A 13,416-nucleotide genomic window follows, 5' to 3' on the forward strand; every position below is an offset into this window, starting at 1 on the left:
AGCTAGCATGCATCACCATCCTAATAAAGCAGACAACATTTCTTTATGAAAAAGCATAGCAAAGCAAAGCGTGTGAAAAATGTAACTAATCTTGAACTTGAATAATCTTAGAGGTAGCGCAACCAGCAAGTAACGTACGGTGCCCAATACAATAAATAAAAAAAAAGAGTGAAAGAATGAAAGCATGATCTCAATTCTCATCAAAGAGCAGAGCTTTATTACTAGTATTTGTATTTTCACTTTCTCTGTTCCCATGGGCGAATGAACAAGAGATGTATCTGCCTTTTCCTTTTTCATTTCTCTATCACACTCTCGTTTTGCTTCTCAATACCAATCTCGAATCTTCTTTTTTCTCACTCCAACAACACTGTCAGTTTTTATCAAAATTTCTGATCATGATCGAAGTGAACACATCCGATCCCTACCTCTCTCTCGCTTTTTGCAAAATCTATTCATGTACCCTACGCGCTACACGCTTTTATTCATCACCATTTGATCTATTGTTCTTTTCTACCTTTTTCCAAATAATTTTCTTGGTAAGGCAAAGCCTTCTGTGACAGTTATTGTATATCCACATATACTACTTTAATTTTGATCTTTGATGCTTACTTTACATTTACACTTATACAGGAGAAAAAATAACTCAGGTTCTGTTCATATTGCAACTTCAAACCTTTTTTAGCAGCAAGCAATGTGGTTCCAACAACAAAAAATTGTTTAAGAAAGAATTAAACATGTCTGATTTCATTTGAACTAGAATTATTATTATCATAAAATCTTTTTTAAATCTTCTTATTTTGTATCAGATTAATTACTACTCTCAATTTCATCGGGTCCAGAAATGATGGAATCAATATCTGAGTTGAGGAGAAACAAACATCGGAATGTATTGTGGTTTTTTCCAATTGGCAATAACAAACAAAACAGAAATTAGAAATTAGAATCCAAGCTTAGTAAGAAAAAGCAACTAGAAAACAGAACAGACTCTGTGTTGTACCCTATACATTTTACGGAGCATAATAACATAACACTAAACTACATTAAGAGGCCATTAGCAATGGCGCGATTAGTAGTAACATGAGTGGTCTCATAAACCGGAAGCTCCTCACAGTACCTATGATGATGATGATTCCCAATTACCGCTAGGTGATCGAGTTCAAAAAGATCAGAACTTGAATCACTTGCAGCATCATCATCCTCATCATCATCATCGTCAAAATCTCTCTTTTCCATAGCCGGAAACTTGAGCTCTTTGTCGCTCTTCTTTGAAGATGACCGTCCAATCTTCCATGCTGTGGGAACCGACACAGACACTTGTTCTTCTTCGTACAAGCATTTGTGGCCACAGGGCCTGCTATCTTCACCGACGATCACACTCACGGGGTAGAATCTGACCGTTCTCTTGACACCATTGTTGTTGTTGTCTCTGGAGGAAGATGAAGTAGTCTTGCTCAAACAAGAGCGCGAGAAAGAGGAGGCAGAGGAACACGTGGAAGAAGCTTTTGTGTGTGCGGTGGCATCATAGTAAGAAGAAGAAGAAGAAGGAGCCGGTTTGGTAGTTTTCTTGGAATTGGTGGCTGTGTTGAAGAGAGAATTGAGAAAAGTGGTGAGCCTTCCACCGGGTGAAATTGGTTGCTTCACCTTCTTGAGGTTGTTGTAGATTTTGAGGGCCCTGGATTTGGACTTGATGAAGACCTCCTCACCATCATCGATGGAGGTTGTTCTGACAGGCTTAGGCCGGGAACGCGCGAAGCAGGAGGAGGAAGAAGACAAGCCTCCTGAGCTAGAACTAGTAGATTCAGAAGAAGTAGTGAAGTTGTTGTGATGAAGATGATGACGATGGTGACGCGTTGTTGTTGTTGTTGTAACCTTGCTGTGAATGGGTGTGGTGTGTGTGGTTTGTCCTTCGTCAATGGAGCGGTAAATCTTATCGAGGAGGGTGGAAGAGAAAGAGGGGTATTGAGAGTGGTGTTGTGCGAGGGTGTTCATATTTGAACAAGCTAAGACAAGGGAAAGATGATGTTTGTTGTAGTTAGGAGGGGTCATGAGAGGAAGAGTTGCACTTTATATAGGGGCATGAGGCATGGGGGAGGGGGGTCCCCTCCCTATTCTGCAAGTTTCGCATCTATTCATGTGCCACTTCAATCAGGGAAACACATCTTAATTCATCTTTTAAGCTAATTAGTATCCGTTGATCCAGCAGTTCAAGAGATTGATGAGGTTAAATGCTGGAATACAGTGTTGGTACTTGTACACCTGTCAAACCTCCTAACGGAGAGGACCCACGTGCTAAAATAGGCAAAATGTAATAATTTTGAGTATTAGTGAGACGAAAGCGTGTATGTTTTGGTACATGATTACTTACCAAATTAGTAGCTTGTGCATGAACCATGAACTAACATTCTAACAAGGGAACAGACCTACCATATGGCTCAGCAGTTACTATTAAATTCTACGGGTTTGGTGCACTTCACAGTTATTTCATTCAATCTTTCCACCCTGAATTTGTATTTATTCAGTTTGGCCTCTCATTTCATCCCTTAGTAAATGATATTGAACGGATTATACGCGCACCATTAATTAGTTTCTTATTACAATTAAGCTGGCAAGGCCATTATAAAATTTCGTTAGGTAAGGGATAAACTATTAAAATCAAATGTTGTTATATATATTCCTCTAGGTAAGGTTCAGTGTTTTTTTAGTTCAATCGAAACCTATTCAAATAATTCAATTAACTAAATCAACATAACAGTATGATAAATAATGTTGACACTAATCATATGTTCTTGGTTTTATATAGCTATTTTTTGGACTATAGCCCACAAAAGACGAATATGCATTGAGAGGTCGGTTTGTTATGGTTGGTATACATATAAGTAGATAAACAGTGATTGATATGGGATTTGACACTACAAATTAACGAATTATTTTAAAATGGCTTGACTCTTGCGCCTAGTAGCTAAATATATAGATCAATCAATTAGCCAAATAGGTGAAATTAGGCATCAAAACTGAAATTGTTGAGTGCAAATTGAAAATTACTCAATGTGTCGCTTTTGAAAGACCATCTTATCCGGGTAAAATTAGTATCGTCTTCAAATGCATTAATTAGACGGGACTCTTTTTTTTTTTATAAGAAATGGTATTTAGCTTAATTGAGTTAATTCAAAACGTAATAATAATATACCATTTTTGTGCAGGTGAAAATTGTTGTAAAATAAAAGATATATATAATAGAGATGTATAAATAGAAGACTCTAGTATTAAAATAATTAGCTCAATAATAATTTATATATATATAATAATATTATATGTTGTAATGTGTATATATATACAAAGATAGAAAGGAGTATTAAAAATAAAGAGAGAGAGAATCACATTTGTTTATTGTTGCAATCTCAATATAATAAAGATGGTTAATATTGCTATTAATATTATATGTAAAGAGTAATAGAAAATAGAATTTAAAATACTTATAAAATAAAAGAAGAGGAAGAATTGTAATAGTAATATAAGGAGAAGAGTATTTAACTGCAGCATAAAAGAGGAGTGATTTTGTTATTTGCTTGTGTTGTATCACGTACAGAGGTTTAGCCTCTATTTATACAAGTTCAAGGTTCACATTTTCAAAGGTTGGAAAGCATGCACCGCACATTCTTAAATGCATGTACTTTCCAAGAGTGCTTGCTGAGTAGACATAGAATGGATATGGACATCCATATCGTAACACTCCCCTTGGATGTCCATTTAGGATTATTGCCTCGTTAAAACCTTACTAAAGGAAAACCCCGTGGGAAAAATCTTAGTGAAGGAAAAAGAGTACAATATCCTTTGTACTGGGGACTGCCTCATTAAAAACCTTGTCAAGAAAAACCCAATGGGAAAAAAAACCTGACCAAGGAAAAAAGAGTACAGTCTCCCCCTCTTGCCGACATCATTTAATGTCTCGAAATCGGCGCATCCCAATCTCATGCACCAATCTTTCAAAGGAGGATTTTGGGAGTGACTTTGTAAATAAATCTGCCAGATTGTCACTTGAACGGATCTGTTGGACATCAATTGTCCCTTGATTTTGAAGGTCATGAGTGAAGAAGAATTTGGGAGAAATATGCTTTGTTCTATCACCTTTGATGTATCCCCCCTTAAGTTGAGCAATGCATGATGTATTATCTTCAAACAGGACAGTAAGAGCTATCTTATGATCAATTAGTCCACATGATGACAGAATATATTGAATCAGACTCCTCAGCCAAAAACACTCGCGACTAGCTTCATGAATCGCCAGTATTTCAGCATGATTAGAGGAGGTTGCTGCTATCGTCTGTTTCGTGGACCTCCATGATATAGCTGTACCACCATATGTGAATAGGTATCCTGTTTGAGACCTCCCTTTATGTGGATCAGACAGGTATCCGGCATCTGCATAGCCAACTAGTTGTGACTTGGATCCATAGGGATAAAACAATCCCATATCAACCGTCCCATGAAGATATCGAAAAATTTGTTTGATTCCACTCCAATGTCTTCTGGTTGGAGAGGAACTATACCTTGCTAGTAAATTCACCGCGAATGATATGTCAGATCGCGTATTATTAGCAAGATACATTAGCGCTCCAATGGCACTAAGATATGGTACTTCAGGACCAAGGATATCTTCATTTTCTTCTTTAGGACAGAATTGATCCTTTTTCACATCCAAAGATCTTACGATCATTGGGGTACTTAATGGATGTGACTTATCCATATAAAATCTTTTCAAGATCTTTTCTGTGTATGTTGTTTGATGAATAAATATCCCACTTTTTATATGCTCGATCTGCAGGCCGAGACAAAACTTAGTCTTTCCAAGATCTTTCATCTCAAACTCTTCTTTTAGAATTTTTATAATTGTTGGAATCTCTTCAGGAGTTCCAATAATATTTAAATCATCAACGTACACAGCAATTATAACGAATCCAGATGCAAATTTCTTTATAAAAACACACGGACAGATATCATCATTCTTGAATCCGTTTTTGGCCAGGTACTCAGTAAGACGATTATACCACATTCGTCCAGATTGCTTTAGACCATATAAAGATCTTTGCAATTTGACTGAGTATAACCCTTGCGAATATTCATTGGATGGTTTGGATATCTTTAGTCCTTCTGGGACTTTCATATAGATATCCCGATCTAATGAGCCATACAAATAGGCTGTTACCACATCCATTAAATGCATATGCAGTTTATGATATGCAGATAAACTGACCAAATAACGCAATGTTATCGCATCCACTACAGGGGAATACGTTTCTTCATAATCTATGCCGGGCCTTTGTGAAAAACCTTGTGCCACAAGTCGGGCTTTATAGCGCACAACTTCATTTTTCTCATTTCGTTTTCTCACAAATACCCACTTATATCCAACAGGTTTTACATCTTCAGGTGTACGGACTACAGGTCCAAAGACTTCACGTTTTGCAAGTGAGTCTAATTCAGCCTTCATGGCTGCTTCCCATTTTGGCCAATCATTTCTTTGTCGACATTCTTCAACTGATCTTGGCTCAAGATCCTTACTTTCATGCATGATATCTAATGCCACATTATATGCAAATATTTCATTGACAATTGTCTTATTTCGGTCCCATTTCTCTCCTGTAAAGACATAATTTATCGAGATCTCGTCATTTTCACAATTTTCAGGTACCTGAACGTCTTCTGGCGTTATATCAGAATTTTGGACAACTGCCGGTGTCTTTACTATGTCTTTTTCAACAGGAATATTATTTACCTCTTTTCTCTTTCGAGGATTTTTGTCTTTAGAACCGACAGGCCTGCCACGCTTCTGGCGTGTATTTGCTTCCGTGGCTATTTGCCCTACTGGGACATCAATTCGAATTGGGGCATTTTCTGCCCTGCCACGCTTCTGGCGTGAATTTGCTTCAGTGGCTACTTGTCCTACTGGGACGTCAATTCGAATTGAGGCATTTTCCGCTGGTATGTAAGATTTGGTTATCCTCTTTGTATCGGAAAATGCATCAGGCAATTCATTTGCTATTCTTTGCAAATGTATAATCTTTTGAACTTCTAGTTCACATTGCCCTGATCGAGGATCTAAATGCATCAACGATGATGCATTCCAATTAAGTTCCTTTTCAGGAAGCTTATTCTCTCCCCCTAATGTTGGAAATTTTGATTCATCAAAATGACAATTCGCAAACCGGGCTTTAAACACATCACCAGTTTGTATCTCAAGATACCTCACTATAGAGGGAGAATCATATCCAACATATATCCCCAATTTTCTTTGGGGTCCCATTTTGGTGCGATTAGGTGGTGCAATGGGAACATATATCGCACACCCAAATATTCTTAAATGGGAAACATTTGGCTGCTGGCCAAAAGCTAATTGCATAGGAGAGAATTGATGATAACTCGTTGGCCTCAAACGAATAAGTGCTGCGGCATGTAAAATAGCATGCCCCCAAACCGAGGTTGGGAGATTTGTTCTCATAAGCAAGGGTCTAGCAATTAATTGGAGGCGCTTAATAAGTGATTCTGCTAACCCATTTTGCGTGTGAACATAAGCTACTGGATGTTCAACACTTATTCCATTAGCCATACAATAAGCATCAAAAGCTTGGGAAGTAAATTCACCAGCATTATCAAGACGAATTGCTTTGATTGGATTTTCTGGAAATTGTGCTTTTAATCGAATAATTTGAGCCAATAATCTCGCAAACGCCAGGTTGCGAGAAGATAATAAGCACACATGTGACCATCTCGAAGATGCGTCTATTAGGACCATAAAATATCTAAAAGATCCACATGGTGGATGAATAGGTCCACATATATCACCTTGAATCCTCTCTAGGAATTCAGGGGATTCAAATCCAATCTTTACTGGTGATGGCCTTAAAATTAACTTCCCTTGAGAACATGCAGCACAACAAAATTCACTAGTTTTAAGAATCTTCTGGTCCTTTAGTGAATGCCCATGAGAGTTTTCAATAATTCTTCTCATCATGGTTGTTCCCGGATGACCCAATCGGTCGTGCCAAGTTATGAACTCATTTGAGTTAGTAAACTTCTGGTTTACAATGGCATGTGATTCAATTGCACTAATCTTGGTATAATACAACCCAGATGAAAGTGAGGGTAATTTTTCTAATATAACTTTCTTATTTGAATCATGAGTTGTGATATATAAATACTCATGATCTCCCTCATTCATAGTCTCAATATGATATCCATTTCGGCGAATATCTTTAAAGCTCATCAAGTTTCTTCGAGACTTGGTAGATAACAGTGCATTATTTATTATAAATTTTGTTCCTCCAGGAAACAAAATTATAGCTCTTCCGGAGCCTTCTATCACATTGCCTGAGCCAATAATGGTGTTAACATATTCCTCTTTTGGCACAAGATGGGTAAAATATATATCACTTTTGAGAATAGTGTGTGAACTTGCACTATCCGCAAGGCATACATCTTCATTACATATCCTTGCCATTCTTCAAAAACAAATAATAATAAAATGAGTAGTATGGACAGTTAAATTGAATACTTGATCAGAATTATTTTTCTAAGAAATACTGTACATAAAATAATGTCATATACTAAAATTTTATTTTAAAATTTGACACAATTAATAATTTCAAAATTCATAAATATTAATATTTCATTATTTATGTACATCACATTTGAAACATAGAAAATTCACAATAAGTTTTTTTTTTTTTTAACATTATTTATTTACATATATACTTCACAATCCCACATATTAAACTATTCCATCATTGATCAAATGACCAATATTTCCTTCAGGGTCCTCAAAGAAATCAGATACATCATAATGAGTGGTGGAGTTCTCAGCATCGTTTGAAACAAAATTTGTTTCCTTTCCTTTGTCGTTCTTTTTTAAAGATGCCTGGAAAAGATCGACTAGGTGCCTTGGGGTACGACAGGTACGTGACCAATGGCCCTTTCCACCACAACGGAAACACTTCTCCTCGGTTGATTTATTCTGCCCGATATTCCTTTCTTTGTCCCACTTCTGGTGAGATCCTCTCTTTTGAACATAATTCTTTTTCCTTCCATAATTTTTCTTGTTATTAAAAGCTTGCCATTTACCTCTTCTGGGGTAATGATTTGCCGCATTTACTTCAGGAAATGGGGCGGCGCCAGCTGGGCGCGCTTCATGATTTTTTAATAACAACTCATTGTTGCGTTCGGCAACAAGAAGGCAAGAAATTAACTCAGAATATTATTTAAACCCTTTCTCTCGATACTGCTGCTGCAGGAGCACATTCGAGGCATGGAAGGTTGAGAAAGTTTTCTCCAACATATCATGATCAGTTATTTTTTCCCCACACAATTTCATTCGTGAGGTGATTCGGAACATTGCAGAATTATATTCATTTATAGATTTAAAATCTTGTAAACGCAAATGCGTCCATTCATATCGGGCCTGAGGAAGTATCACCGTTTTCTGATGATTATACCTTTCTTCAAGGTCTTTCCAAAGATCTGCAGAATCTTTTAATGTAAGATATTCATTTTTCAATCCTTCGTCAAGGTGACGACGAAGAAAAATCATGGCTTTGGCTTTATCCTTCTGGGATGTATTATTTTCAGCCTTAATGGTATCTCCAAGATCCATTGAATCAAGATGGATTTCAGCATCTAATATCCATGATAAATAATTGTTTCCAGATATATCAAGAGCATTGAATTCAAGATGAGAGAGCTTCGACATAATGAAAAATTGTTACCTGAGTCTTCCTAAAAATTTGATCAGAGTCTCGTGCTGATAACGTGTTGTAAAATAAAAGATATATATAATAGAGATGTATAAATAGAAGACTCTAGTATTAAAATAATTAGCTCAATAATAATTTATATATATATAATAATATTATATGTTGTAATGTGTATATATATACAAAGATAGAAAGGAGTATTAAAAATAAAGAGAGAGAGAATCGCATTTGTTTATTGTTGCAATCTCAATATAATAAAGATGGTTAATATTGCTATTAATATTATATGTAAAGAGTAATAGAAAATAGAATTTAAAATACTTATAAAATAAAAGAAGAGGAAGAATTGTAATAGTAATATAAGGAGAAGAGTATTTAACTGCAGCATAAAAGAGGAGTGATTTTGTTATTTGCTTGTGTTGTATCCATGGTTCTGAAAACCGGACCGGACCGGCCGGTTCAACCGGAAAAACCGGGAACCGGTTACCTAGCCGGTCCGGGTAACTTAAAAAACCGAATGGCAAAAAACCGGTTAAAAAACCGGTCGAACCGGCGGTTAACCGGTAAACCGGAAGAACCGTCCGGTTTTTTGGCGGTTCAGTGGTTTGGAAATTCAAAAGCAAAACGACGTCGTTTTGGCTATTTTTTTTTTTTAAAAAAAAAAAAAAAAAGAGAAACTGGCGGAAGACCTAACCTAACCCTAATCACTCGACACTCACTCACTCAGCAACCCCAAGCTCCCAGCACCCAGCCTCCCCTTTCTTCCCCCCTCACCCACCATTCACCAAGGCCAGCAGCGCCACCGCCGACCAAGCTCCAGAGACCAGATTCCAGAGCGCTCCTCCGTCGCCACCCAGCAGCGCTCCTCAGTCGCCACTCGCCACCCAGCAGCGCTCGTCATTAGCCACCGAAACCACTGCACAGCAGCCGCGACCACCACCGCGTTGAGGCCGCCTCTCATTCGCTGGTAAGACTGATTTTCTAAGCTCGCCTGTTCTGTTTGAACATGCTTCCTAGTTCCTCTGTTTTTGCTGCTTCATGAATCTTCAATCTGTTTTTGCTGCTTCTGTTTGCTGCTTCATGAATCTTCAATCTGTTTTTGCTGCTTCTGTGCTTCATGAATCTGTTTTTCAATCCAGTTTTGTTGCTTCTGTTTGCTTCAGTGACGAGTATAGGGGTAATTTATGATTCATCCATTGTTTGCTTCTATTTTTTTGCCATTTTGTTCTTATTGCTTCTTGCCTTTGGTGTTTGATTTGGATCTGATGCTTAGGTAATGTCATAACTCAAACAGTTTATTTTCACTTTATTTTTCACTTTCTCAGGTCTTCTAACAATATAGGTTTCTATCTGTGCAGGTTATGTATAGTCTTCCTTACCTTCAGCTTTATCGGATATGCCATGCCCTTTATACTGTGTGCAACAATTTGCTGCTGCCTACCTTGCATAATTTCTGTCTTCGGCATTCCTGAGGATTTTTCACCAAACAGAGGAGCCTCAATAGAATCCATTAACGCTCTGCCAGTCTATAGTTTGTTCTACATTAGTTTAGTTGGATTTTTTATTTTCGTTAGTGGATTCTAGGTTGTTGGAATAAGGTAGTTCAGTTTGTAGATTCTAGGTTTGTTGCAAGTTTTGAGAATTGGAAATTTCTCGGTTGGCTGATGCTTTGCTTGCTTATATAAGCTTGGTTACTTCTATTTGTTGTTGTGTTTGGCTGTATTAAGTGTGGAAGTTGTTGAATGGATAAGCATTGTAGCTGAAGTTTGTTTGTTTATGCTAAATTTGTACATTGCGTGCTAGGTGTTCGATTAAATGCCTCTGTGATGCTTTGAGTTTGAATTATATGTTGTAGTTACCATATAGTTTGAACCACTCTTTGTTTAGGCAAATTGTTCAAGAATAATGCACTTTGGGTTGTCTCTTGATGCTTGTTTAAGTTATGAAACTCATGTTTATCCATTGCTCATGGTAGCTCTTCATGCTTGTGTTTGATGTTATTTTTGTTATGAAAACACCTAAATGAGTGAAATGCTCAAACTTCTTGCAATTTAGGTAATTTCATAGACAGAATGCTTTAATTTTGTGAAGTGATGGTGACTTTTAATGATAAATTATGAATAATTTATTTTGTGAAATTGTTAAATTTTGAATTTTATTAGTTTAGAAATGATTGAATTTAAATTTTTAAAATTATGTATTGAATTTTTTATGATTTTACTCTATATTTAATTGAACCGGTTCAACCACGGTTCAACCCCGGTTGAACCATTGAACCATTGAACCAGTAACTCGACCGGTTTGATGACCGGTCCGGTTCTCGCAACCTTGGTTGTATCACGTACAGAGGTTTAGCCTCTATTTATACAAGTTCAAGGTTCACATTTTCAAAGGTTGGAAAGCATGCACCGCACATTCTTAAATGTACTTTCCAAGAGTGCTTGCTGAGTAGACATAGAATGGATATGGGACATCCATATCGTAACAAAAATATTATTTCTTGAACACTTATTTACCTTTTTTTAAAATTTGAAAGTTAAGTAATAGAATTGGAACCTATAGAAGCTCGATTTCCCAAACAAAATAGATATGACATTTAAAAGGTACGTAGTAAAAGAGAAACAACTGGATCAGACAAACAAAAACTTTAATCGTGGAAAAATGAAAGAGGGGTCTTTTGCGTGCAATTAATTTTACAGAGGGAGCCTGTAAATTTGTTCTTTTTACCTTTTTACGTGCTAAGAAAAATATCAGGAAATTGTTCGTGTGTTATAAGTTGTAACAAATTAAAGGAGCCTCTTAATTCGTCGTTGATTCATTACAATCAGTATTAATGGAGCGCAATCTCGTAACGGTTACTTCTTAAAGAAAACACAAATTTTATTAGTAAAAATAACTTCCTCAATAATGTTGTTGCCCAAGAGAAAATATATTGCGTCATTCATTCATTTTTCTTGCAATGAAACCTCCTAAAGTTTTGCACAACTTGAAACATGTCTTATTTTAATTACCAGCCATCAGTTATGACCAAAGAAGATTGTCTATGGACTTGAGATAGAATTATTAGAAATTCGTAATTAAAAGATCATGAATGCTAACAACAGCAAACGCACCGCCTGTTCTAAAAAAATAACGGGGAAAAATTAAAAGAACGAAAGAATACGCGTCACATAGGGTAATTCACTAATTCCTCCATTAAAATATGTTGCATTCAATATGTTATGATACTAACGCTAGAACAAGGCTCCGACCCCTAAGGATTTTTTTTTTTGGTATAGTTCACATATCACTTTTTAAAAAATTATTGTTGATCAATAAATTATTTCGTATATAAAATAAAATTTAAAATTTTTATATCTATTTAAGCAAACAAATGAATTAACCATTCAACGAATTCAAGTTAGTTTTTGACTATGATGCACGAATACTGACACGGACACGGGACACGACACGATACGGGACACACCGACACGCGAATTTTAAAATCTTACGGACACGTATACACATAAAATATAAAGTATTTTTTAGATAAATTATAATGATATTTTGATATTTTATTGATATTAAAATATAAATTAAAATTTTTAATTATTTTTAATGTCTTATTTTAATTATATCAAGTATTTAAATATTTTTTATTTTAATAAATAATAATATATACTATATCTAAATTTATTTTAAGAATATACATTAAATAAGATTGGACACGCTGACACGTGATGGTATTTAGGCGTGTCCAGATGTGTCCGGAAAAGAATTTTTTTATTTTTTATTAAGACACGGTTGGACACAACAGACACACGTGTCGAACAAGTGTCGGTGACTATCGTATCCGAAATGTGTCCGACACACAGATACAGTAACTCAATAAAGTGTCCATGCTTCATAGATTTTTGATCTCTAAAATGGTGTATTCTTATTTTTCAAATAAATTTTTTACAAAGATCAATAGACACATTATATGGTATTAATGGCAACTAAAATATCTATTTCTCTAGCTGACTCTCCCCTCGTCTCATAAAAATCTTTTTAAGGATTAAATTAAATTCTATATATGTTTACAGTATATATTCTATCATATATTAATTTTATTGTATAAAAATTAAATTTCTGTTTTTAATGATAAAATTAATGTGATATATTTTTAAGAATATTTTTTAATTTATTTTTTTAACTCATTAAATATAATTTATTATGATAAAATAATTATATTAACTAATTAATTTAATTAGATACTTAAATATCATATAATTTATTATAATTTATATTAATTTATTTTGGTAGTATTTTTTTATTTTTTTAATATTCTGATAGTATTTTTTAATTTATGTTTTTTTTAATTTATTAAACCAAATTAATTATACTAATTATATGTATTAATCAATTGATTTGATTAATTTATTAGTCATTAAAATAATAAATTTATGAATAAAATAGGTAACTGAGATATTTTCAATTAATAATCATATCAAATCAAATTAAATCATATTTATCGTGTGAAATTTAAATCATGTGAATTAAGGACCACATTAAAATAAGATAATTTTTTAATACAAATTAATTTTGTTAGATAATTATGATCTTCTAATCTTTAGATGGTCAAACAAATTTATAAGAACATCTCTAATACTTGGTATTAATTTTAATTTATTTTAGGTCTCACAAGATGCCA

At 35.0% G+C, this 13,416-nt stretch overlaps 1 protein-coding gene across 1 annotated transcript; it reads right to left on the bottom strand.

The window, feature by feature from the left end:
- Nucleotides 1-862: 862 nt before the first annotated feature.
- Nucleotides 863-2,334, bottom strand: LOC107624508 (protein BIG GRAIN 1-like B). The gene has a single exon (XM_016327001.3). It carries the CDS (start codon nt 2,044-2,046, stop codon nt 1,036-1,038), a length of 1,011 nt encoding a protein of 336 aa, XP_016182487.1. The 5' UTR covers nt 2,047-2,334; the 3' UTR covers nt 863-1,035.
- Nucleotides 2,335-13,416: the final 11,082 nt, after the last annotated feature.

The sequence above is a fragment of the Arachis ipaensis genome, chromosome B10 (assembly GCF_059453495.1).
Source record: "Arachis ipaensis isolate K30076 ecotype BB chromosome B10, ASM5945349v1, whole genome shotgun sequence".
In the NCBI taxonomy this organism is placed as follows: Eukaryota; Viridiplantae; Streptophyta; class Magnoliopsida; order Fabales; family Fabaceae; genus Arachis; species Arachis ipaensis.

Excerpts from the sequence above, each read along its gene's own strand:
- LOC107624508 (XM_016327001.3), bottom strand. The coding sequence starts at position 2,046 with ATGACCCCTCCTAACTACAACAAACATCATCTTTCCCTTGTCTTAGCT.